The 25,228-nt window shown below is 40.7% G+C and overlaps 1 protein-coding gene across 1 annotated transcript in view; it reads left to right on the top strand.

Annotated features, from left to right (window-relative positions):
* Nucleotides 1-25,228, top strand: part of GPR158 (G protein-coupled receptor 158) — a 186,915-nt gene that overhangs the window by 142,169 nt on the left and 19,518 nt on the right. The window contains exon 7 of the mRNA XM_021387850.1: nt 20,149-20,387. Within this exon, the coding sequence (XP_021243525.1) occupies nt 20,149-20,387 (239 nt within the window). The remainder of the gene's footprint in view (nt 1-20,148; nt 20,388-25,228) is intronic.

Below are 25,228 nucleotides of genomic sequence, written 5' to 3'. Positions count from 1 at the left end.
GCATGGAGCTGTGTCAGGGGAGGGGCAGGTGGGGGTCAGGGAATGGTTCTGCACCAGAGTGCAGCGGGCACGGAACGGGCTGCCCAGGGCAGGGGGCATGGCACCTCATGCCAGAATTCAGTGAGCATCTGGACACAGCTCTCAGACATAGGGTTTGGATTTTGGGCATACCTAGCTGGAGCCATGGGTTGGACTCGGTGATGCTTGTGGGTACTTTCCAATCAGGATGCTTTATGATTCTAAAATACATAATTTTATTAGAGCACTGTAATCTTAAAAACATTTTTACCTATTCCTGTTAATATTTAATTTATATAAATATATTGTAAATACAACTGTATGGTTCCATGGTCTGCTTTTTTTAATTGCCTTAGGGTAGCACACATTCTGCTTTATCTTAGTAAACCAGGTTTGGCTAGGGAAGTTCCAAGAGAAGGTGAAGAAAGTATCCAGTTTTGTAATATTAAAATTATGTTGCTGTCCTATTTAGAAGAAAAGCAGTGGGTGGTAATGCCCTCTGCAGTGACCCACAGGTATCATGAGACCTTTCAGATCTCATGATGGTGCATGCAACAGCACCATAGTGGATAATGGGAGAAATGTCTGGTTTTGCGCATCACATAACATGATATTAGGAGGGCTTCAAAGATGAAGCCGAAACACAGCTAAGCGCAGGATCCCACCAGGTGGCAAAACTTTGTGCTGCTGTGTAATACAGCATCATCCTTGCTCCAGGCAAGCTTGCACATTTGTGATATATGTGAAAAAGTTATACAGGCTGTTTTTTAATTTCTGTGGGAAAGACAGAATTAGTAAAAGAAGGTATCTGCTGCCCAGCTGTCTGCTGGGTAGGATTATGGCATAAAAGAGAAGCCAGACATCACACTGCAATGCCTGAGTTACAGGCTATTTGTGGAGGATTGTGAAGAGGGAGTTAAGTGTATGACTCACACTCCACACACGAGCTGATCACAGCTAAGTAGAAGGAGAGATTTTCAGATCACATACACTGATTGTCAGTGAAAAATCATGACTGTATGGGAGTGCTTCTGGTGGGCTCATGTCAAATCAAGAAGTAAGCCTGATACTGTTCAGCATTTTCAGTAGCAATGAAGAACCAAACACAAAATGATTAATCATAAAATTTGTGGATAACACAAGGCTTGATGAAGTGGTAGATTTTGTTTGAGAAGCAGTAGTAATGAAAAGTAATCTTTATTGCCTTGTGCCTTGGGTTTAGTCAAAGAGATGCATTTGAATACACTCAAAAGAAATTATGGTTAGGGACTAGTTAACGTCACAGATTTTAATTTCAAAGATTACCAGTAGGGAATTCATTTTGCATGTAGGTGACATCTTTAAGACTAATATAGTTGTGTCATGCCCTGTTCATGAGATGCATTTTTTAAGGCAGGTATGCAGTAGATGGATATGGTTCAGAAAATATTTGAGGGCTTATAAAAGTGTTTGATACTCTGAACCTCAGTCTGTTGTTTAGATCAGCAAAAAGACTGCAAGGTGATTTCTTGTGTGGTGTACAAACTGACTGGGAGAAGAAAAGTAGGCATGAAAGACTCTTTAATCTGTTGGGCAGAGGCTTAGTAGGATCTGGCAGTTGGAAGCCAAAGCCACTGAAATTCAAATGAGCAATCTGGCACCAGTTTTTCACAGCAACAGTGCTCGGCTATTGAAAAACCAAACAAGATATGGAGACTTCTTTGTGCTGCTTTCAGATCAAAACTGAATCCCTTCTTGAAAGTTATACTTGAGTATGACTACAAATTACTGGAGTTTGCATAGAAAAACATAATGATCTGTGTAATAAAATGCATCAAGCTTTATAATTTAGTTTTAGTCCTGTATTTGTCTTTTTTTTTAACAAACTTACAATATAAATTATAACATCCATATTACTGTGGATCAGTTTAGAAATTAAGCATTCTTATAAACTGAAATGACATGGTTACAGTAATACTGTTTAATGGGATATACCAGCTGCTTTGAAATTAATCCTAATTAGACCCTAATGCAGATGTTTCGTACTGGGAAAACTGGTGCCTGGACTAAATATTCTTAAGTATGAGTTGCTTTTTCTGGCTTATCATCAAGGCCAAAAATTGCTATTATGTTTTTGAAAACATGAATCTTTACCTGACCAGTGGTGACAAACCATTGGTGACATAAAACACTGTGCTGCCATTCTTGGATGTAATGACTGGATCAGTGGAGTTATGCCATCGCAGCTGACTGAGAATGAACTGCTACCATGACCTAATTGCCAAGCTACAAGAATAGTAGTTACTTAAATGAACCTGTTTTATTTTGCAACAGAGGATGATTAAGCAAGCAACTGAAATTAATGGCTATTCAGCTAATGGATGGTAATTTAGTTAACTATCTTAACTTAACCTCTTTGGGATACGTGACTGCAGGGTTAAGTTTATTGTACTAGCTTGCATATTGTTGAGTTACCACAGAATTATTATATATGAGTTATTTACATACACACTTCTCCGAGAGAGAGCCAGGGTTGTCTTAGAACCTTAGATGCAGTAGATTAGGTCCATGACCTGAACTAGGAAGATCAAGACAGTGCTGCTTTGGCTGCCCAGAGAAGTTGTGGATGCCCCATCCCTGGAGGTGTTCAAGGCCAGGTTGGATGGGGCCCTGAGCAGCCTGATATGGTGAAAGGTGTCCCCACCCATGGCAGGGGTTTTGCAACTGGATCATCTTTAAGGTTCCTTTCAACCCAAACCATTTTAGGATTCTATGATTCTGTAAGTTCAGGAATAATCAGTAGGTTCTGAAGAGCTTCATTATTTATTAGTTCCGTTGCAAGCGCCAAGCTATAGCTTTCAGATCTAATCTATAATATTTAAAATTGAAAATTAGCACAAAATATTTGTATTAAAAATGTAACTCTTACTATTGCAGATTTTTATGGTACTGTGCACTGTCAGGTTTTACATGGCTTAATGCCACATAAAATCACAGTCAGCTGTGTTTTGTATTTTCTTGACTTGAGTTCTACCCCTTTATGTGCACAGTGTGAGCCTGTGTACATTTGCAATTACTTCTGTATGGTTCAAAGTGCAGTCTCTATTTCTAGCCAAATCTAAAAGTACTAGCAGTTAATAATCAGTGCAGACTTTTGAGTGCCTGCTTCTAAAGTGTGAATGAAGCCAGTTAGCAGTGGTGCGTTACTTGGTGGCCTCTGGGTCTCTCCCCAGCCATCAGTCCTGTTGTGTTCTGGCAGCTGAAAACGGTGCAGCAGTTCCATTGAGATATGTTCTGGACCTCTGCAGCAACAGGGTCTGTTGTTTTTCTGAGATCTTCTTGAGCAAGACATCCTCTCTTCCCCTTACTGGCATTTCAGGGAGTTGCCACCTACTCCTCCTAGATGTGCCTATGGGAGGTTACAGCTTCATGTGAGTGCAGGGCTGCTGGTGGGGAAGCCCTGCTTTCTGCAGTCTTTGCCTCCTAGCATCTGTTTGCAGAGCTGTGTACAAGAGCCAGCCAGTCATGCAACCACACATCTTGCTAGACTTTTTGATTTTCCTTAACTATCTTTTTATATATCCGCTAGGACCCTCTGGCATCAACTTTCAACAGTGCAGGTATGCTTGTTTTCAATGTTTTATTCTGCAAAACACTGGATGGTGGCAACCAAGGACTCATTGGTGCTGCCCTGTTGCTCAGAATGGGCCAAGGTCTTTTCTCTGATGTGATTTGCAGCATTACTTTGGCATCATTTTCTACTGTTCAGTTGTGAATAATGCTAATTGGCATCGTGTGTCTGGAATAATACATCAGTTCAAACTGCATAAATACACAGCTTAAAATAAGAGCCAGTGTCTGAGGGTACCCTGGTACTTTACTAGGCTGTTAAAAAGCAAGTTGATATGTGTAAGTGTGGAATTACTTGGTACTGTTACCTCACTGAAATAAGGCTAAAAATCTAGCAGCTTTTTTTTTTTTTTTAGTGGCTGCAAACAAATCTATGTCCACTTTTTTTTTTTTTGTAGGAGATCTGTTTTTCTGCTTGACTTGTCTTTGTAGCTTTGGCATGTGTGACAAGCTTCTTTTTCATTTTTTTCATTCTTTTTTTATACCACATATCTTTTTTTCATACCACTGTTCATATTTGTGTTGTGAAGTTGTGTACTGAACTTAATGTTATTTTTTATTAAACCATGTGTTTTCTGGCTCTCTTATGGTTTCTGCCAGTCTCTAAATAACCATTATATATTCCTTCTGACCTATTTCTCACACATGTCAGAAATCACTCTCTTATTTGCTTTGAACAAAACTCTCTATAGTGCTGAGAGCCTCAAACCTGATAGAAGGGCCAGAATTACACTGTCCCAGTATCTCTTAGTAACAACCTTAATTACTTTATGCAGGATCTTTCTTTGGCATTAAGTCTGCCTTTTATCTTAGAGTGGACAGACCTTTTTCTTTTAAATCGGATTAACGTAATCCAGCTCTGGACTTTGCTTCTCTGCACTTTTTCAAATGCTTTGGAGAATATGGCTGCAATGACCAAATCTCTTCCAAGTTTTTACTCAGTTTGCAAATGACACATTTCTATTTGAGAAAATTGCCTATGTATTTATCTGAGAGCCTTGTAGGTGCTGAATGTCAAGCTCTGATTAGAAGTAGCAATTCATGGCTTCTGGTGGGGATCAACTCATACTGGTCTCTGATGAATAAAAACCTATTACACCTATAAAAATGAGACATTGGCCATGTTACCATTTGAATGTATTAAAATTTAGGAGTTTGTAAGGACATCTATTTTGTAATATTTGGTTTTGTCTGTGACTCAGTCTTTTGTAAGGAAACTTTGTCAGGGCCCCTCCTCAGAAACAATGGCTGGTGCTCCATTCAATTTACCATGGAGACATAGAATGGCTTATGTCGGAAGGGACCTTAAAGATCATCTGGTTCCAAACCCCTGCCATGGGCAGGGTTGCCAACCACTAGATCAGGATGCCTAGGGCCCCATCCAACCTCGTCTTGAGCACCTCCGCACCTTGGGCATCCACAGCTTTTCTGGGCAGCCTGTGCCAGTGCGTCACCACCCTTTGAGTAAAGAATTTCTTTCTAACATCTAACCTAAAAAACGGACTTTACCATCTTTGGAAGAAAGGTCATTAGTTTCTTGGAGGAGCCCTCCCACATTCCTCTGGGACAAATCTGAGGTTTTCCCCTGCTGCTTCCCTAAAGTGACAGTGTTCCTTGGCTTTTCTCTGTCACTCAGCAGTACGTCCCCTTACCCCGTCAAATCTACTTAAAAGCTGTGGTGATAAGCCCAGCCAGCTTGCTGCCCACTGTAATTGTTGTCCCTCTTGTTTGGTTCTGTCCCATCCAGCATCTACATGCCCAGTCTACTACTCCCAGCTTTATCATACCTGGTAGCTTCTTCATGATGTCTTGAATCAGGCCCCCAGCAAGCAGCAAACTTCTCTAGTGAGATTATCTGGGCAGCAAATGGGTGCCTCAGTGTCGCTCAGCGCAGTGTCCCCATTTACTAAGTTATTTCACTTTTTTTTGGTGGCACTGGTTCTGACAGTTTGCTTTCTGATCCCTCAGGGCCAGAAGCCCTGTGAAGAAACTCTTACAGTTTATCACATTCTTCACTGAGATTTGCATTCACGTCGGTATCACTGATGTAGACAAGAGATGAGGCACAGAATCCTTGTTTACCGTTCTGTGTCTTTTCTTATCCTTTTGTCATTTGTGGTGGAGGAAATGTGGTGATGGCCACCATCTGTTTGTACTCTTCTTTGAACTTTGGGCTTGTTCCTTCTTTTACCTGGTATTCTGATACTCATTTATACTTTGCCCAAAAGGTCACTATTATGTCTACCCAGAGCCTTCTCTTCTCCTTCATCCTGTAAACCCAAACACTACTATTTATTCCAAATCCCACATGCATACCCTGTGGTGGGTTCCAGAAATCTAGAATGAATATTGGATTGTTGTGAATAGTACAACTGAGTGACCTGAAGAGTGCCAAAAATCAAAATCAGGAAGACAGATTTTGTACCTGTCTTCTCAGAAAGCAAGGAGCACTTGAGCTTCGCTGTTTCCTAGCTTGTTGCAGCCTGGATGCAGCTCAAGCACAGTTGGAGGTAGGAAGAACTGGCAGCATGCCCTGCCCTAGAATGCTTCAGGTCTGTCATCATGCATCTGCAATACCATGTAAAGTCACAACCATCAATGTCATTTGCAAGACTTGTCAGATAGAATACTGAAACCAAATGATTTATCTCGAGTCATTTTCTGTTCCCTTTTGTCTGTCTGTTCAGTTGGACTGTGCTAATTTGTTTTGTTACCATCTTCTTACTGTATGAAGAACATTTAAGCTGTTTGCTGTATCCAGAAGTCCAGATCTGTTTCTTTTGTGATTAGTTCTTGTTCCACGGTTGTCACCAAGTCTGAATTTGGATCAACGTCTGACTATTAATAAGAAAGAAATCTTATCAATTCCTATTTATTTTTCCCTGTTCATTTCTTGAGTTATTTGGCAGTGAAACAAAGTCACCGCCATGGCATTTGTTAGGAGCATTTGATATTTCTATTTAAATGACTTCTCTTTAAAAAAAGTCAACATGGCTATCAACACTTGTTTCATGTATATGTGACCCGAGTGCTGTGACCCTTCCTGCTTACTTCATCTTCGCAGTTTTTACTGATCTTTGAGCATGTTGTATTTTCTACTCATTTTGTTGTCAGTAGGGTCTCATTGCTGTATAATAATTACTTGGGTCTGCAAGGATGATCTCAGTGTGTTTTACCTGTCTGGAAGGAATTAAACTTCTGTCTTTCTTCGTGATGTTTTTAACATTTAGATGAGTTGTCTTCTGTCTTTCACAGTGCTCCTTCAGAACAGAATAATAATTTTAATTCAGTTTATCTTAAAGTAGACACATTATTCTTGTTTTTCTATATTGGCTCGGAACCCTTGACAACTCAGCCTTTGACCATGACTTAAATGGTCTGTTGCAATACAGTCCCTGTGTTAGTGATTTACAACAGCTACTGTCAGATGGCTTTTCAATGACACATGCAAAACTGGAACACTTCAGTGTTTAATTGAAATTAATTTCCATGCTATCTGAATATCAGAAAATTTGTGGTCTCTTTGAGTGATACACCCTGAGAGTTTTAATTCTTTGTTTGTCTTCAGTATTAAAAAAAAAGCTAGCAAAAATTCACTAAGCTGAGTGCTTTAAACTGCACTCTGAAATTTGTATTTTGTCACGTATAAAAGATTTGCTGGTCAGGGATACTGTGTCTTTCATTTCTCAGTGAAATCAACAGCAGAGTGAAGTTGTAGGAGAGAATATTTTCATCAAAAGAAAGCCAATACAAGGAAGAATGTCTCCAAGCAATTTCTGACCCAAACCTTAAGCTCATTTCCATAGCGCTGGGGAAGTTAACTGACAGGTTAAGGTAATGAACAGGAAAAACAGACTGCTGTGCTGCAGAACATAGGAGAATCAGCCTCCAGGTCATCTCCCTGTACCTGTTGGTGTTTAGTAGTTTATGATAATTTCTGCTTCTGTCACTTTTTTTCATTATTAATGGAGTTAATCATTAATGGAGTTAAATTCAGCTGGCGACCAGTCACAAGTGGTGTTCCCCAGGGGTCGGTGCTGCGGCCTGTCCTCTTCAATGTCTTTACTGATAACCTGGACGAGGGCATTGAGTGCTCCCTCAGTAAGTTTGCAGATGACACCAAGTCAGCAGTGTCGATCTGCCTGGGGGTAGCAAGGCCGTACAGAGAGATCTGGACAGGCTGGATCTCTGGGCTGAATCCAGTGGGATGAGGTTCAACAAGACCAAGTACCGGGTCCTGCACTTTGGCCACAACAACCCTAAGCAACACTACAGGCTTGGGGCAGTGTGGCTGGAAGACTGTGTAGAGGAAATAGATCTGGGTGTATTGGTCAATGCTCGGCTGAATGTGAGCCAGCAGTGTGCTCAGGTGGCCAAGAAGGCCAGTGGCATCCTGGCTTGTATCAGAAATAGTGTTGCCAGTAGGAGTAGGGAAGTCATTGTCCCTCTGTACTCAGCCCTGGTGAGGCCCCACCTCGAGTACTGTGCCCAGTTTTGGGCCCCTCACTGCAAGAAAGACATTGAGGCCCTGGAGCACGTTCAGAGGAGGGCGACGAAGCTGGTGAGGGGTCTGGAGCACAGGCCTTATGAGGAGCGGCTGAGGGAGCTGGGATTGTTCAGTCTGGAGAAGAGGAGGCTCAGGGGAGACCTCATCACTCTCTATAACTACCTGAAGCGAGGTTGTAGTGAGCTGGGGGTCGGCCTCTTCTCTCTTGTAAGCAGTGACAGGATGAGGGGGAGTGGCCTCAAGTTGTGCCAGAGGAGATTTAGGCTGGATGTTAGGAAACACTGCTTTTCTGAAAAAGTGGTCAGGCGCTGGAATGGGCTGCCCAGGGAGGTGGTGGAATCACTGACCCTGGAGGTATTCAAGGAATGTTTAGACGTTGTGTTGAGGGACATGGTTTAGTGAGAATTCTTGGTGATAGATGAATGGTTGGACTGGATGATCTTGCATCATTAATGCTGGTTAGTTCAGGAAACAGTCCTGGCTGCCGAGGCAGTTCCAACAAGTATGGTATCATACAGTACAAGGGAGGCAACAAGTGAGTTTGTTGAGTGTGGGAGGTAGCCACAGCATGTCTTTGTCGAGATATTAAAAATATTTGTTTTCATAAATTCAGGCAGACATTCAGAAATTAGTTTCCAAGAAACTGTAGCTTGCTTAGAAGAGCTTGTGATTAACCCAATTAGCATTTTTTTCTGATTGCTACCCATGCTTACAGAGACTTGAGAGTAAACATGGTTCAGTGAGCACTTACCTGGGAAAAGAACATGGAAGTCTATGAAAAAAATGATTTTTTTCAGATACTGCTGACACTATACAGTGATTCCAGAAACTTTGAATTTAATTAATTGTTGTATTTTGTATGAAACATTGGAAGAAAAACAAAGAGAGAGCAATTTTATCTCTTCCAGACTGTCATTGTAACTGATATGTTTAAATCACAGTAGTGGCAGATAATACCATGCTGGGTTCAAACAGAAATAGCGTACAGAAAAACATGGGGATATTCTGCACTGCTGTGTACTGTGATGCTTGCACAAGCCAAGCTGATGCCAGTCAGAGCAGAAGAATCTATCCTTCTTCAACGTTTTATCAGATACATATTTTATACAGCTGGGGCTTTTTATTTGTTGGGTTTTTTTTTTTAGTAATTTGTTCCCTTATTGTAGTATTACAAACAGAAGAGATGCATTCTTCTCATTCTTCTATGTTTGACTTTGGACAATTTTTTTTCCTTCTGCTGGGAAGCTGCGATCACATGCTGTTGTTCATTTTCATACACAGTCATTGTGCTACTTGTCCTTCCACCAGGAGGAGGTTTTCAAACACTGTAGTGTGAATGAGGTTAGGTCTAAACAATTCTATTTTGGTCTGTTTGTCTGTACTGTAAAATTTCCTTTTTTCTGATGTTCTTAGTGAATAGTAAGAGGGAAACAAAAATAAGTTGGGCAGTATGGCAGGGAGTGTATATGACAAGCAGCTTGGCTACCAACTAATGTCTCTTTGCCTGCCGCATCATCTACATTTAGAAGAAAATAGAGGAGTTTTGAAGTAATTAAGGCTTGGAACCTTATTTCATTATTGCTTTTGAGACTGGAGAATTTACAAATGTAAAATAAGAAGACTGCCAAATGAAGGGGAGAGCTGCAGGTACTGCAACCCTTAATGCCAAATATCTGCACCTTTATATTGATGCACATTTATATCTGATGTTGTTCCTAGATCTTAAGCATCTCCTGTGATCCTGGGAACTGCACATGAAGCTGCTCTGGGAGCATTTGAGATTTAACTCGCATGTTGGGCTTTTTATTGTACATAAAGTCACTGCTCCTCCATGCCAGCAACTGGGCTCTTCCTCTTCTTGCTGTGGGAGATGCTAAACATACACAAGTAACTCCAAACCCAGCTGTACAAAGTCCTGAGTAACCTGCGGTAGTTGATGCATCTTTAGTCAAGAGGGTTGGATAAGATAATTTCTTAACCTCTCCTTTCATACCTCAGCTATTTTGGCATTCACTGTATTAATCGATTTGAGCAAAAATAACTCCCCAGAGACCTGATGGGCTTTTGTACCATTTCCAGCATTTTCATTCCCTTCAGTGTAACCTGCTTGCAAGGGACTGTTTTTAGTAATAACAGTCTATCATGTGGAAAATTTTATCCAAAGAAGTTAGCATTGTTTATTGTCTCAGATTCAATTGGTGGTGACACTGCTGTATCTTGTGACAGGTGGAGATGTTCCTGATTTAATCTGTTGTGAGAGTGGTTTGAATCTTATCTTTTGCAGACAAGATGAAGAATAAACATTTCTTTCAAATACACATGAAGGTCTTGGCCATGATACCTGCATGTGCAGACCACAAGATAAATTTAATATTTATTCCAAAAGTGGAAGGAGAACACAATGCTGATAAAGAGCTTCATTTTCAACACAGTTGATATAAAACAGTGCTGCCTGTCAGTCTTATTATAAAGTGGTTAACATTGATTTTATTAAAATGAGCACAAAAACCCCAACAAATATTTTAGCTAAATATTACTGTTATGTTTCTTTTGGCAGTTTTTGACCAGCGCCCTCCTCAGCCTTTTCTGTACCAGATTTGATTAATCCCTATCATCTTTACCTTGTATAATAATCCTGTTGTGTGAATTTGAGAGGGAAATTGTGTCCAGTGATGACTGCTCATTCTTATACGTAAAAGAGTACAGCAAAATATATTGGGACAAGCTCTTTCTTTTGCATCTGGGCTGTTTTACTGTCTGCCATGGTTATGAATGCATGTAAGTGAATGCAGAGCACAACAAAGACTAGGCCTTTCATTGTATTATCATTCCTCCCTCTCAGTGTTCTCACTGTGGTTGAAATGAAATGCTTTTTTGGATTGTTCCTGTTCATGATTACTTAATTGAGTGCTAATATATAAGAACTCAACATAGTTAACTTACATGGACTAGTAGGAAAAGAGATTTTTCCAGATATTAACTGTACTAATTTGTGAGAAAAGCATGAATCTTGCAAGTTCCACTCATATCAACCTCATTAACGTTAGCTGGAAATAAGGAACTTTTCATCTTTGGAAAACATATCTGCATACGATTAGCCCTGGAGCAATAAGATTGGGAGCATGACATGATAAAAAAAATGTGAACATTTTTATGGTTTTATTTGGATGTATAAAGGTGGTCATGCTCCTGGCCATCCAGTGTGGAAGTGGCTCTCTTGGCCAGCTGACAGAAGCTTCTAGCCACGAAACATTTAAGGAAAAAGAAAACGAAAGGAAAAAACAAATTCCAAAAGATAACAGGAGGGCATAAAAATGGTGATGTGTCTAAAGATGGGAGAAGTTCCTGTCCTTTCAGTTGCTGATGTTTACTTCCTGCATCTTCAATAATGGATTGTAATCTTTAAGTGGTGCCTATTAACATCATTTCACAGCAGAAAAGGAAACAAGCGCTTTCAAGTTCAGTGCCAAATTATGCTGTGCATGGTGCTTTAGTGAGCTCTCCACAGATCCAGCACTTCTCCTGATCTTTGTCTTTTCACTGGATCTTTTTTTGAAGGTAATATACTTAATGATAAATCCAGACAAAACAACTTGATCCTGGATTTGCTATTACCAGCTTTTCGCCTTACAGAATCAGTTTATTTAAAAAAAATATTTGTCTTGAATCTCCTCCAGCAATGCAGTTTGACCCACTGTCAGCTCCAGCCTGGAGCTGCATGCGCCTTCTCTACAGGAACCTCTCCCAAAAAGGCAAAGGGAAAACTTTAACCAGCCACGGTAACTGATTTTTTTTTTTTAATGGAAAAGAGACAAGGCAACTAGATAACTAAGACTGGAAAGAGCAGTGTTTATACCTAATTCTTCACTTGCTTACTGTGCCCTCGAAGACCAGGCTGTGATTTGATCCAACTAGTGAATTTTGAAGTTGCATCAAGCTCTCCACAGTCTTCAGTAGTTCTTAGAAATTTTGTTTTCAGGCTCCTGGGTCTACTCCAGCTTTGCTGCTGTCACCCCTTGCTATCTCTCAGCTGTCTTCCTGAGCTTGCACAGCAGTTTGTTGACAGACAAGACAATATCTCCATCAGAGAAGTCTACTGAATTCATCATTTCATAAAGAATTGTATCTTTAATACCTTATAAGCAAAGCTAATACCAAGTATCACATAGAGCTCAAAGATCCTCAAGAAAATTTCATCAGCATGAGAAGCTGTCTGAGGAGAAAACAACTCAGCTCCTAAGGAGAAATTAATTTTACTCTGCTTTTCCTCTCCTCCTGCAAGAGGAGTTTTCAGAGAAGTCATATGGTCGCTAATGACAAAGCCAAACTCAGATTCTATGATTAGGTCTTTGAAGTCAACTGGTTTGTCCCTGTAGGGCACGTATGGGGGACTTGCAGACTGGGGATGCTTCAAAAGCCTCTACTCTTCTGCACATTAACAGATTCCCAAGGATGGCAGCAAGTAGCTGCTCCAGTCTGTGAAATGGTGAGCTAAATCTGCCCTTCAGGCTGTGGGATCTTACAACAGTGGTGAAACGTGCAGCACATTTATTGATTCAACACCTGTTGAAAATCTCTTAAGTATTGTTTTTCTTAAAGTTGCAATTCTTCAAATTGTGTAAATGGATCAGAGTATCTATTGTATTTAGCTTAAAAGGAAGGAGATATTTTGGTTTTGTGGCCACCTTCAAAATGTGGGAAAGGTACTGTGTTTCCTAAATTCGGCTTATCATTCTCCATTCAGAAGTACAATGCTTGCCAGTGAAATAAGAAAGCAGAAAGGAAGGAAAGTCTTTATGGATCAAGACATATAACCATCCTCAAATTTACTTTGGTCTGGATTTGGATTTTATCCATAGCAAGACTTGTGCTATTGGTAGTGTGCCTATTTTAAGAACTAAAAGAGAAGCTTTGGCATAAGGTTTTGACCAGCTATCTTATTGTTGATCACTAGAAAATGGCTCTGACATTCAGAAAGGTTGCTGCAATTGTCTGTGAATGTTTTCAGCAGGAGAGAACGCCTTTGTGGAGCAGCACTAACAAGGAAGAGGATTTGTGTCGTCCCCAGTGCTTTAACTCAACAGCTTTTGTTAAAGGAAACATTGTAAGCCAGACCGGGAGGGGAGTTGGCTTTGTAAGTTCAACTCCACAGCACTCTGTGAAGCAAATTTTGTAATGAAAGTCTTGAAAATGTTTTGACCTGTTGCAGGAGTGGATTGCCTAGAGGCAGTGCTTGAATCTATTTTCACACTGTAAGCTTCCTGATAAATAGTAACCTTGAGATCTTTTGTGCTGCCTATTCTGAAAGTCTTTGATAGGAGTAAGGTACTGAATGGCTTTAAGATTTACTGAAAGTTAATAATCACCTGATGATTTTTTTAAGAAGCAAATAATTAGCTTAGCCAGAGCTTGTACAGCCTGAAGAATTTATAATTTTCAGACTGAAGTCTAGCTGCAGGAGCTTTAACAATCCATGAATTAAGTTTTCTGTCACCAAATCACCCCAGATTTGAATGAAGAAAAGAGCTCAGCAAGATTGGTTTGCTTATTGGAGAAAAATGTCTGAGGAGCTGACCTCATTTTTAGCAAGAGAGGGTTGTAATTATTTAAAAATATTATTGAAATGGTTATGTTAACCATTTGGTAGTGGATTCAGGAAGAGGTGGTGTTATGGCTGTCCCAGCGCCACAGGATTTTCAGAAATTTGGGAATCTCCCACAAGATTCTGTGTTTGTGAGCTCTTGACTTTAGTCCCCAGAAGTAATAGCTGACATAATAGCTGGCAGACAGGAGACATACCTGCGACTGGGGTCAGACTGAAGGGCCTTTTGCAAGAATCCGAGCATGATCATCGTCACAGGTATCTGTAGGAGCTCTGCATGGTCCAGGCTCAGCCTGGACATCAGGTGCTTCACTGGCACACCATAGTTCTGCTAATCTCAGCAGGATTCAAGAGGGCATTAGTGCAGTAAGTTTATTAGAAGAGATGATTAGCACAAAGCAGATGAGGATTTCATAAAGAAGGAGACCTGGTCTGCATCACTGAGGCCTAGTTACGTGACGTGGCAAGGCCCCAGCTGAGCCTTCTTGCTTCCCAGCTCCTTTGTACTTGGTGCATCCATTGGGACACACCCAGGATGGGTAAACCCAGCTGAGGAATCGCTATGTCTGATAAGACACATCTGGAGAGTATGGTGATGTGAACAAAAACCCTTCAAAAAGCAACATGCACGCACAGGTTCAGTGTCTCTGGCAGCCAAGCAGAACAGATGCATGCAGCTGGGCAGTGAGCTGCAGAGTGAGGAGGCACAGGGGAAAGGTGAGGCTCAGCTGATCTGCCAAAGGACGCCAGCTACCGTCCTTGGGATCGGCTGCAGACAGAGAAAACTCTTTGATCTGTATCCCAGCAGGAGATTGAGCTTTCCTCAGGTGGGAGGTAAAAGAAGAAAACAAAGCACGTGTATGGCAAGAAAAATGATAGAATCTAGGCTATATTTAAAGAAACAACAGATCATTCAGTTTGCTCATTGCAGGCTTGCCCACTGATTGACAGGCAGAATCTACTTCAAGTCAATATATTTTTATTAAAACAAGTCATGTTTTTTAAGACTCTTTCCATGCTATTAAAAATGTATGATACTGAGAGGCTAGTGCTACTCATGGGAATGAGTGAGTGGTTCTGATTGCAATGGGAAACTCTTGGATTATTTTTGCCTTCTGATACCCTGAGCCTTCCCTTGAGCTGCCTGTGAATTCCCCCCATAATTTCTGAACTTCCTCGGTCTGGTCAGACTCTTGGAAATTAGAGCAGCCCAGTTTGCTTTCTACATATTGATCCAGAAGTAGGGCTTTCATCAAAGCACTGGAGAATTATCTTTGTAACATTTCTGTGTCACATAATACATTTAGTCCAGTCTTCCTCCATGCAGTATGAATATGGCTACTTTTAAAGGCACGGTGCAATACATGTAGTATTAAAACTAATCTAGAAAAGTACTGAGTAGGTTAGCATTATGTCCTGACCCATGTGTCTTTGCTTATGAGTGATAGCTTTTAACAGATACCAAAATAAAATAGATTTTAACTCATCTTCACAGCAAGGAAACTGTACTTTCACAAACACAGCTTTGAAAGTAAATATAATTTGTTAGGGAAAAAGGATATCACTGTTTCCCAATCACTCAGTATGCAAGACTACTGCTCAGTAATTTGTTAGTGTGCCATCAGGATATCTGTGGAAATCACCACATCAGATATTCCGTTCATAACTTGTCGCCTTGCCCACAAGGACTACTTTCCGTCCCCGGCCACCTCGTCGCATTTACGTATCAATATGATGAGCAGCAAAATGGCGTTTATTGTTAAAAGCTACAGAACTATATAGTATATCTTATCTTTTACTAGACTGTTCCAGAAGCTCACGCAGGCCCCTGGCCAATCATATTGAATATCCCGCTCTGGCCACTCACTTCCGAAAAGCCATACACGGAGTTGTTGTGCCCTTTGTTATGAAAACAAAGAAGGACAGCCTCTTCTTCTTACGTCATGGGTTCAAGTAAAGTAGGTGAACCAATAGCAAGCATATGAGGAAGGGCCTTCCCCGTCACATACCCGAGTGCCCCGTAACACGCCTGATACAACAGATATCCTCAAATATTTGTTAACCACGTAGGATGGGAACTCCCAGAAGTATTCACATGCTCAAGGAATTGCCAAATTTAGTTTCCTAATTGTTGTACCTTTTCACTGGCCAGGCTATGATGTGTACGATGCAGGTCTCAGCTTAGGTTTGCTGAGATTAAAGATGATCAAATTCGGTAAAGCAAAAAATCATCTTTATTTCAGTGAGTGTCTTCTGTGCGGGACTTCAGGCCTATTCTGTAGTAGGGCCTTGAGGAATTACATGGGAAATAGTCAATGACTAATTCGGAGACTTTCAGCCAAGATGTGGTATAGAAAGCTGTTCATGTCTATCCCTTAGTTGGATTTTATCCTTTAGAGCCTAGAGGCAATAACTGATGGTATGAATGTGTCTAACTTGGGTCTTTGGTGTTGATGCTCTTTCTTTAGGCATCTTTCCTTGTGTGTAGATAAAGCCTGCACTCAGTATTTGCATGTGTGCATGTCAAGTGTGAGGTGTGAGCTCTCTTTTGTATTGGCAAGGTGCAGTATGTGGGCCATAGGTACCTCTTCACTGTTTTCAGCAGAATCACATTGGTGTACCAATTCTAAGTAACTAATCTCATGTTCAGTGTTACTCCAGAAAAAGCAGATAAGACTTAATCCCTCCCCCATAGGAAGTCAATATAATTCATAAGAGCTCTTGACCCCTTATCTTTCTGATGTAGCTTTCATATCACAATAAAAATCATCAGTCTGGAACAGAACAGTTTGACAGGATGACTCAGTAAAGCCACAAAATGACAGATACTAGAAATAAAAAGCAAACAACCCGTGCCAGGTCATTGCTGTAGGAGCTGAATCCTTCATCTATTGTGCCTGCTGCATACACAGCTAATAGTTTGGGAGCCATACTTTCTGTTCACAGGGTGGATTATTGAAGTTATTACCTGAAAATTTAGTATGATCTTATTTAGTTTCTAAGATTATGCATTTCATCTAAAGATATAATTTGTCCAGCAGCAGCTGTGGCTTTGCTTGCAGTTCCTAGAATGGTAAACCCAGCCAGCCCTGAAACCCAGCACACTCCTACCCTCCGCATCACTTCTCCTCCTGTCTCCTGGGCTGCCTTGGGCTCTCAGCTCTCCATGTTTGCAACCAAGCCCTCACCTTGTCCATCTATGTGGAACTGGGGCAAAAAAAACCCCATAATACAACAGATCTTCAGACCAGATAGCTTATTTCCCCAGACTTGGTGGTGAAGGCAGCAAGGTTGACGGTTACCTGCAGTATGGTCTTTGGGCAGCTCACTCAGTCTTAGATATCTGAGTACTTTGTTTGCTCTGTTAAAAGGATAGCTATTACAAACCAGCTGTAATGATGTCTGTAACTGTCTGTAGGTCAAGGCTTTGCTTGAGGGCAGCTTTGTAACATCTTCCAGCAAAGCAGGTAGAGCACATCACAGTGTGCTGTCTGATCTGCCCGTAAAAAGAGCTGGGGACATTTCACTGAAAGTGGTGGTTGGATTATCCAAGAGCAGTGCATAAAAGTGCACTGCATATGCTGAATGGTTTTAGCTGGGAGAAGAGGTAGAAGATGCTGAGGAGGATGGTTGTCTCCTCTTCTGCCTTAGATCAGAGGCTGTACCTCTCAAACAGCAAGCAACAGTGTTCTGGGGAGCAGACAGAACAGGAGGAGAAGTTTTTTCATCTGGCATTGCTTTACTTGATGTTTGTCGTTAAACATTAATTTGTTCAGGAGTTTGAATCCAGGAATGCTTATATATTCATAAATTAAATAGCATCGGAGAACATTCCTGGGTACTGTAACTCCATCATCTGTCCTGCTGAATTGTTCCAGCAGTCCCTGGCCTGCCCATGACCCTACTAAACCAGCATGATTTCCCAACATGGTTCAGGAGCTGGTACAGGCTGCTGCATTGGGTGGACTGCATGCAGTCACCCCGTGCTGAGGGGTAGTGTTATGGATGGGGGCTATTCTCTGCTTGCATCACTGCCAGGGACAACCCTGGCCATAGTTAATTTTTTAACACAAATATAGCCTATAAGCTCTGTATCTTACCTCCCTGTGAGAAATCTCTCTCATTTGCTCAATGACTTTTGCAACTCAATATATGAATATAGAACAGTGCAAAAAAAGTCAATTGAGTATTGTCTACTGAGAATTCAGAGCAGAGATTTGAACCAAGAACTGCCCACTTTTCTGATGGAGAACACGTCATCAGACAACACATTTCCTAGGCAGTTTGGTCTCGTATTGCTGCAGTGTAGCTTTTATGGTGAACTCAGATGGTGTCTGAGTCAGAGGTACAGGAATGAGAATGATGCTCCAGTGTGGTGAGGGCCTGCCCTCAGGATGAACTCCTGGGGACACGTCTCTGCCCTGATACACAGTCAGTAATACGCAGAGGAGACTGAAGCTGTGTGCCTGCCAGTGGTGAGAGGGTGAGTAGTTGGGTTTGTATCACCGTAGGAAGATGAGAAATTACTGCTCTGGATCTCAGGTTCTGGTGAAGCACTTTTACACTGCAGCCTTTGGAAGGGAGATATTTGATACTGGAAATCTAACCCAGCTTTCCTGATAGCTCTTCAGAGAAATGACATTTTTAAAAAGTGTAGAGTTTGGCTTACTTGTAGACCTACATTTTAAAGGTAGAAATGGCAGTCATGGTGGATGCTTATTTTTGTGAAAGAAAAAATGGAAAAAAAAAATGGTTTGATACAAATTGGAGGGATTTTGGCTTCTATGCGGCAGAATGTTGTTTATTTCACACTAGTTCAAAATCAACAAGCAGACAGCCCACCCCACTCCCTTTGTTTCACAATCAGCAGGTAGCAAGCTAGTACTAGAAAAATGTAATGGGCCCAGGCTTGCTATGTCCAGAAAAGGTTCGCAGTTCAGTAAAATCACCAAGAACTGACTTTGAAGGGCCAAGATGCATAGGAAAGTGATCTCAGGTGGTTTCTATGATTTCTCTAATTCTTAAAGCTTCATAAGCATGTGGTAAGATTTTTCTCAAATGGCCAACTATAGCTGTGAAAAGATAGTGCCTCTGATTTCACTGCAAAAAGGATCTGTCTTTCTCCTTCCAAGAAGCTAAGTATTGGTCAGCATTCACAACGTGGAGGAGGAAAGCCTTTGTTCATATTGAATTTTGCTGTTCTAAAAAAGGAGGATTTACTGACACTGCCTGGAACAATGGTGCCATAGCTGATGAAGGCAGAGAGAAATTGTCTGCCTTGCATCTGTGGAATTTCCTGTCTATCCTTCCTGAAGTCTTTGGGAAGCTGCTTGAGAAATAAAGCACTTAGCGTCTATAAAGGGAGAGGAGAACATCTATCAAACACGGGAAGATCAAAAACTGAGACTCCCTGTGGAGTGACTGTTGGGAGGGAAACAGCTGAATAATGTTGAGCACATTCAGCTCTCTGACTTCACCTAACGCACAGTGTGAAGGCTGTGTTTGTAGTCAAAGGATGAATCATTTTTATGGATAGGGAAAAGATTTTGTGCTTTTGCCTTAAAAGGCACTGCGCTATTATTTGTTGAGAGGTAATGCCACTTGCTTTTGCCTCCTTTTAGACAAATATAAACATAAATATTAATCTGGAGTGTGATTTCTTTCTTTTCTTTTTTTTTTTTTCTGGCCTGGCCACAAGATGACTTGAGAGGTGGCTTAGGTGCTTGATACGCTTCAAATGTTGGAGATCTGGCAAGGGCTTTTAAAAACTCAGCTGTCTTTAAAAAGCTAAACTGCAGTGATAATTAGTCATGGATAGCAAGAATATTCAGTGCCCACGCTCATGCTTTGGAATCCAGAGGCGCAGTGGTTTTGAGTACAAAATCATTGAGACAGTTCAACCCTTCGCCTTGAAAATGCCTTCCACAATTACTTCTACAAGCAGCAGGATGTTGTCTCAGAATCAGCAAACTCTATGGGAAGAATATCCAATGGGGGAACGGCATGACTGGGGTTGAGCTGACAGACAGCATCATAATGAAATAAAATCTCACACACATGGTTGCTGTTTTATGGATGTGACCTTCTCTTTTCCAAAGACATAAGTCTTCCACTGGGAGCTGAAAGGTACAAAACAGCCTGACAACACAGCATGTCAGTGCGTGTCTCTACTGTAAGTATAGCTAATATTTCCTATTAGTGCTGTGTAGCACTCTCTTGGCAGCAATCAGTTCCATTTAAATAAGATGAATATAGAAGTAATAATGTTTCAGATTTTACTCTTGTACATGCTGTCAAGGGAAAGAATGTTGATGATTTTTTTTTAATAGAATGATAGTGAAATAAAATGAAAATATAATTCCTACAACACGGTTAGTGCTCTTTTTAATTCTACCCTGTCTGAATTTTTTAGGGTTTTGAAGGTATTCCTGTCCAGAACTGCTCAGCGTATTCCATATATGACAGGTGGGCGAGTGATGAGGATGCTGGCTGTAATTCTCCTGGTAGTCTTCTGGTTTCTCGTTGGCTGGACTTCTGCAATAACACAAAATTTGGAGAGAAACATTCCTCTAATTGGCCAAGGGCAAACATCTGACCACCTGATCTTCAATATGTGCCTCATGGACCGCTGGGATTACATGATGGCTGTTGGTATGTTCATTTTCTAGTTTATCTTCTAATGTCTAAAATAAGGCTTAGTTACCTTTTCTTTGCATTTCTTTTTCTTTTAGAATATCTTAAAGCTTTACCAGGCTGGATAACATCATTAGAAAAGCATGTAGGAGAATGAAATGTTGATTTATATGTTTTTTAATGGGCTGAGAAGTAGAACAACTATACTGAGAATGTTATGACTTTCAAAGGTTTGTAACTAAGATGGTAGTAACAAGGTGATTGGTGCTACAGAAATGTTATTTTTGATTGCTGAATGTACCTAACTATTCTACACTATTACTGTGAGAAATTATGGTAGGAATGATTATGGTAGGCTTAGCATTTCTGCCCCGCAGAACTGGACAGAGCTGTTGTGCAAGGAGGGAGAAAACTTGCAAGAACACTCTTTCATAGAAAATTGCACATACTTTAATACTAAAGCAATGGGAATAAGAAATGCATACCAAACTTTTCTACTTAATTCATTTTCTAGATATGCTGATAGTGCTTGGGATAGGCAGGAGCTAAAAAATGCCACTCTGCAGAGTTCAGCTCTGTCATACCGGGGAGAAAAATGACACATTTTTGTTTCCTTCATTTTACAACCCACAGCAAGTTCCCCATGCTGGGGCTCAGTTATGTGGTGAAACATTCTTCATTCCAGTCACTGGACAGCTTCAGTGCATCTGCACCTACATCCCTTGGTTCCAGTACAGCACAGGTGTGCCACCCACACTCTCAAATATGTAAATGTTTTGAAATTTTAACTAAATATTTAGCTTTCTGCCCTTTCCCTCCTCCCCATGGACATCCTACTGACAGGGATCTGCTGCTGAAAATGAGGGAGAGGTAATGGGATCCACTTCACATGAGACTGAAAGCAAGAAGGATAGAAGCAGACAGTGGTATTTGGAGTATTTTCTCTGAGAGTCGTCTACAGAATGCCGATGCATAGTAACACACAACATTTTAAACAACAAACCACTACTTCCAGCTTCACCAAGGACTTTCCACTGCTCTGAGCTGCCTGGTCCCCTCTCATCCCTGTGCTCTGCTCTGCTCTTCCTTCCTCCATGTAAGATCTCTCAGGCACACTGCTCCTCATTTGTGGATGTTCTCATGGGTAAACAACACAAAGAGAAGTATAAACAAGTACTTTTTGAAATGTGTCTCTATCTGGGTCCTTTTGGAGGGGTATACTGATAAAATATAACTATGTGTTGTCATCATGCAACAGTATTATCACCAGAGATGATGTAAAATTAATAACAAATGAGAATTAAATGTGGAACATTTTCCATTTTGGATGAAAATTTTACTGCATTTCACAGCCAGGAATACAGGGTAGGATCATTAAAACTTGGATGCCAGTAGTTGTTGCATAATGTCAAACAAATATTTTTATTCCCTTCATCTTAAACTGTGGCAGTGAACTGAATAACAACTCATCTTAATGGCTAAATATGACCCTATTGATACTAAATGACGTGTTGGAAATAGCAAAGATTGTTTTCTAAGACAAATTTACATCTAGAGGGGTTTTTAATGTTTTTTTTTCTCTTCAAAATGCACTCAAGCATAGTAGAGGCAAAGCTGACTCACAAGCCTCAATACAGTTGGTCATAATTTCCTTTGTTCTGGCCTTTTGCCTTTGCACCCAAACTACCTTGTAAACATTTGTGCAAGTCTTCAGTAAACTATGGAATCATGAGTGATACAAGGATTTGTACAGCTGTAAGCCTGTACTAACCTGTGTGTCTATACGTTTATGTATGTATGTGCACTTCAAGGTGTTTATTGTTAATAGCGGTCTGAAAAGCTTACAGCCAGGAGAACCTAGTTCCAAAACCAGATAATTCGTATCAAAGAGCTGTCAGGAGAAATACACATAATGCAGAACCCCTTTTATTCTTGCAATTGACTGGGAGCAGCCTTCTGAAAGATTTTATGCTGCAAATTATTTGATAGATTACGATGTTTGATTTAAAGTGCCAAAATAAAAATATTGGGTGATAATTTGTGAGAGATTTGTTATTTCATTTGATTTAGCCAGGCACAGGACTTTATACAAGGCTAGTGAATATTTTGTAATATATTCTGTCACCTGTAGCCAATGCTCCAATGGTTCACTGTTTTTCACTCTGCTGGCAATGTCTCACTGAAATGTAGAGAGAATTTTCAAGGTCACAGATTAGCAAAGTGAGAATTAACAAGGCTCTGTTAGAAAGTCATAATGAGATGAAGCCTTTATGCTACCAGAGATTATTGGAGTTAGGATTTATGAAGCATTTTCCATACTAATCATCCTACTTAGGCTCTATCTCCAGAGACTTTTATTGCAGTGAATGTCTTATAGTTACATTTCCATTAAGTTTGAGAGGGTGCTCTGTGAGAGAAGTAGGGACTTAGACATAAAGGTTGTCACAGTTTTTAGCACTGCCTTTCTACTCTGTGATATGCTGATGAGAGAAATTAGCCTTCAGTAAATGCTTATCTTATCAGTGTAACATTACGTAAGTTAGTATGCACTTCCTTGATGTTGGATACTTGTGGGTATTTTAATTGGCACTTGCCTAGATTCTTTTAATTCCTTTGTGTTTGTACATCACTGTCGAAGTTGTGGCATCTTTCTCCTAGACAAGCCATGGCATGGATCCCAACCTGAGATTATAGAGAAAGACCTGAGGGCCTGAAAAGGCTCATCCTCAAAGCCTTTCTGTTATGGCTTGAATAAATTCTATACCTCTACCTGCCACAGCCAGATTTCTGATTTCAAGTTAGAAAAAAATAGCTGAAAAACTTGTGGCACCCAAGGGCTCATGGTGTCACAAATCAAACTATTATTCTTTACCTGGAGGGAGGAATCATCTAAGTGAAAGAGGTATGAGCATGGTACTCTTCCTGCTAAAAGAAATACAAAATAATTATTTCAATGTGCAGAGTCCCTGGCAGGAGAGAAAAATAGGCAAAGAGGTAAACATGCATGTGCAAACACCAGTAAAAAGAAGAGGTGAAATCTTGGTGCATGGAGGATCCTGTCTTCATTAGGACCAAGGTTTCACCCAATATGGATAGCATTTAAGCTCTTGTTTTTAAAAATCCCCACGTGTACCCTGTGTGTGTTCTTTGACATTTTATTTAAACCAGAAGTTAAAGGCAAGTTTTAAACAAATGCAGCTAGGTGTTTTCCCAAGCACAAGCATGATTCCCAGCTGGCAGGAGCTGTGTTCCTCTGGCTCAGCTGCCACGCTAATTGGGAGTTCAGGATTTGGGTCCTGGATATCAAGGGAATTACAAATACACAACTCTGTCATAATTACTGAATGCCCGCAGCCAGGAAAAGGAACAAAGAAGTATTTCAGTGTGTGTTCCCAAGAGGATTTCCTCCCACTGTTCAGTTGTTAATATTTAACCTATATTATCTTTGCATCTAAAGAGGATATGAGTTGCCAGGACCAGCTCTGACAGATTGGGAATTAAGGGTTCCCTTAAAGTTTTGAGTTAGGGCATTGTGGCACAGCCTCACAAGGCCCTTTATTAAGTTTTCTACAGGCCCTCAGCTGCATTCCATGAATGAGTGTTTATTATTTCCTTTTGTTATCCCCATTTGATGTGGCCCTATGCCATATTTAGGGTGCTTTGTTCAGAGTATTCAATGAATGAAGAATTGTTAATTTCCAAATGGGCATTCTTAAGCCATGTTCTCCTTAGCATGAATGTACAAAGATTAATGCCAAAATTATCAACAACAGCTATCCCTTTTGGGTGCTCTCTTGAGACATCTGGGGACTAATTCTTCTGAGCAGTGTTTATAGCCTTCTCCGTGTGGAAAGCCTAGCCAAGAGGTAATTGTGAGAATTCAACACCAATGAAGATCTGGCTTCAGTTTTCATGTTAAAACACTCAGAAAATGTGAAAACAGTGATTGTGAAAAGCTTACTCTAAGTGATACAACCAGGACCGTCTAAAGTGTTTACATCAGAAATAGCGAGTCCTGTTTTACAAAGAAGCCGTCTGCTGCTTTCACTACAAGACTGCTCTTTTTCTGATTGTAACCCACTGCTCTCCCTGCCATGTACACCTCTTTCATAGTCCACCAGTAATGTGTGCAATCTAAGTCCTCCATCTCTAAGATACAGTAAATCTCAAGAAAGTGTAGAGAGGAGAAACAAAGACAACAAATGATATCTCCTCTGTGAGAAGAGGCTAAATTGAGTGGGCAATTCATTCATCTCAGATTAACTGTTTCTGTCAGTTTAATTTAAAATAAAGCATGCTTAAGGGTGATGGAGAATTGGAGAATGAAATTTTTCCCCAAAAATAGTATGTTCCATTTTTTTTTTCTTCTTTTATAACAAGCAGCCAACATTTTTCAGTTTCCCTTTCTCAAAAGTAGTTGGAACCCTCGGTTTGAGCAGTTCAAGTTGCAGTGCCCCCTGCAGTAACATTTGTTTCTCTTTGTACCTGCTGCATCACAGATGAAAGCCAATAGCCCTTCTTTAGGCACCTTTTCTGCAAAGTGTTTCTGCTAAGGAAACCAATAGCAGGTTGTCTCAAACACATGTTAGTGTATTGGGAAATGTTGTATTCAGGTTCTTCTGCAAGCCACCTGTGGGAGGAGGAGGCTCTGGGAGAGGCTGGGAGATGCTATGACTTCCTCTTGTCTTGGCAGCAGCATCCATTTCTTGTACCGCTTCAGGTCTTTCCTGTCCTTCAACTATTTTGGATCCTGTTGGCATTTGCTTGAATGCTCTTTAAGATGTGGAGAGGCAGTCCCACACTCAGCTTGCTTCTCCCTCTTCCACCCACTCAAAAGTGAAGAGGATGATGGAGCACTA

Source organism: Numida meleagris, chromosome 2 (assembly GCF_002078875.1).
Source record: "Numida meleagris isolate 19003 breed g44 Domestic line chromosome 2, NumMel1.0, whole genome shotgun sequence".
NCBI classification, from domain to species: Eukaryota; Metazoa; Chordata; class Aves; order Galliformes; family Numididae; genus Numida; species Numida meleagris.
This window is presented reverse-complemented; position numbering and strand designations above follow the sequence as displayed.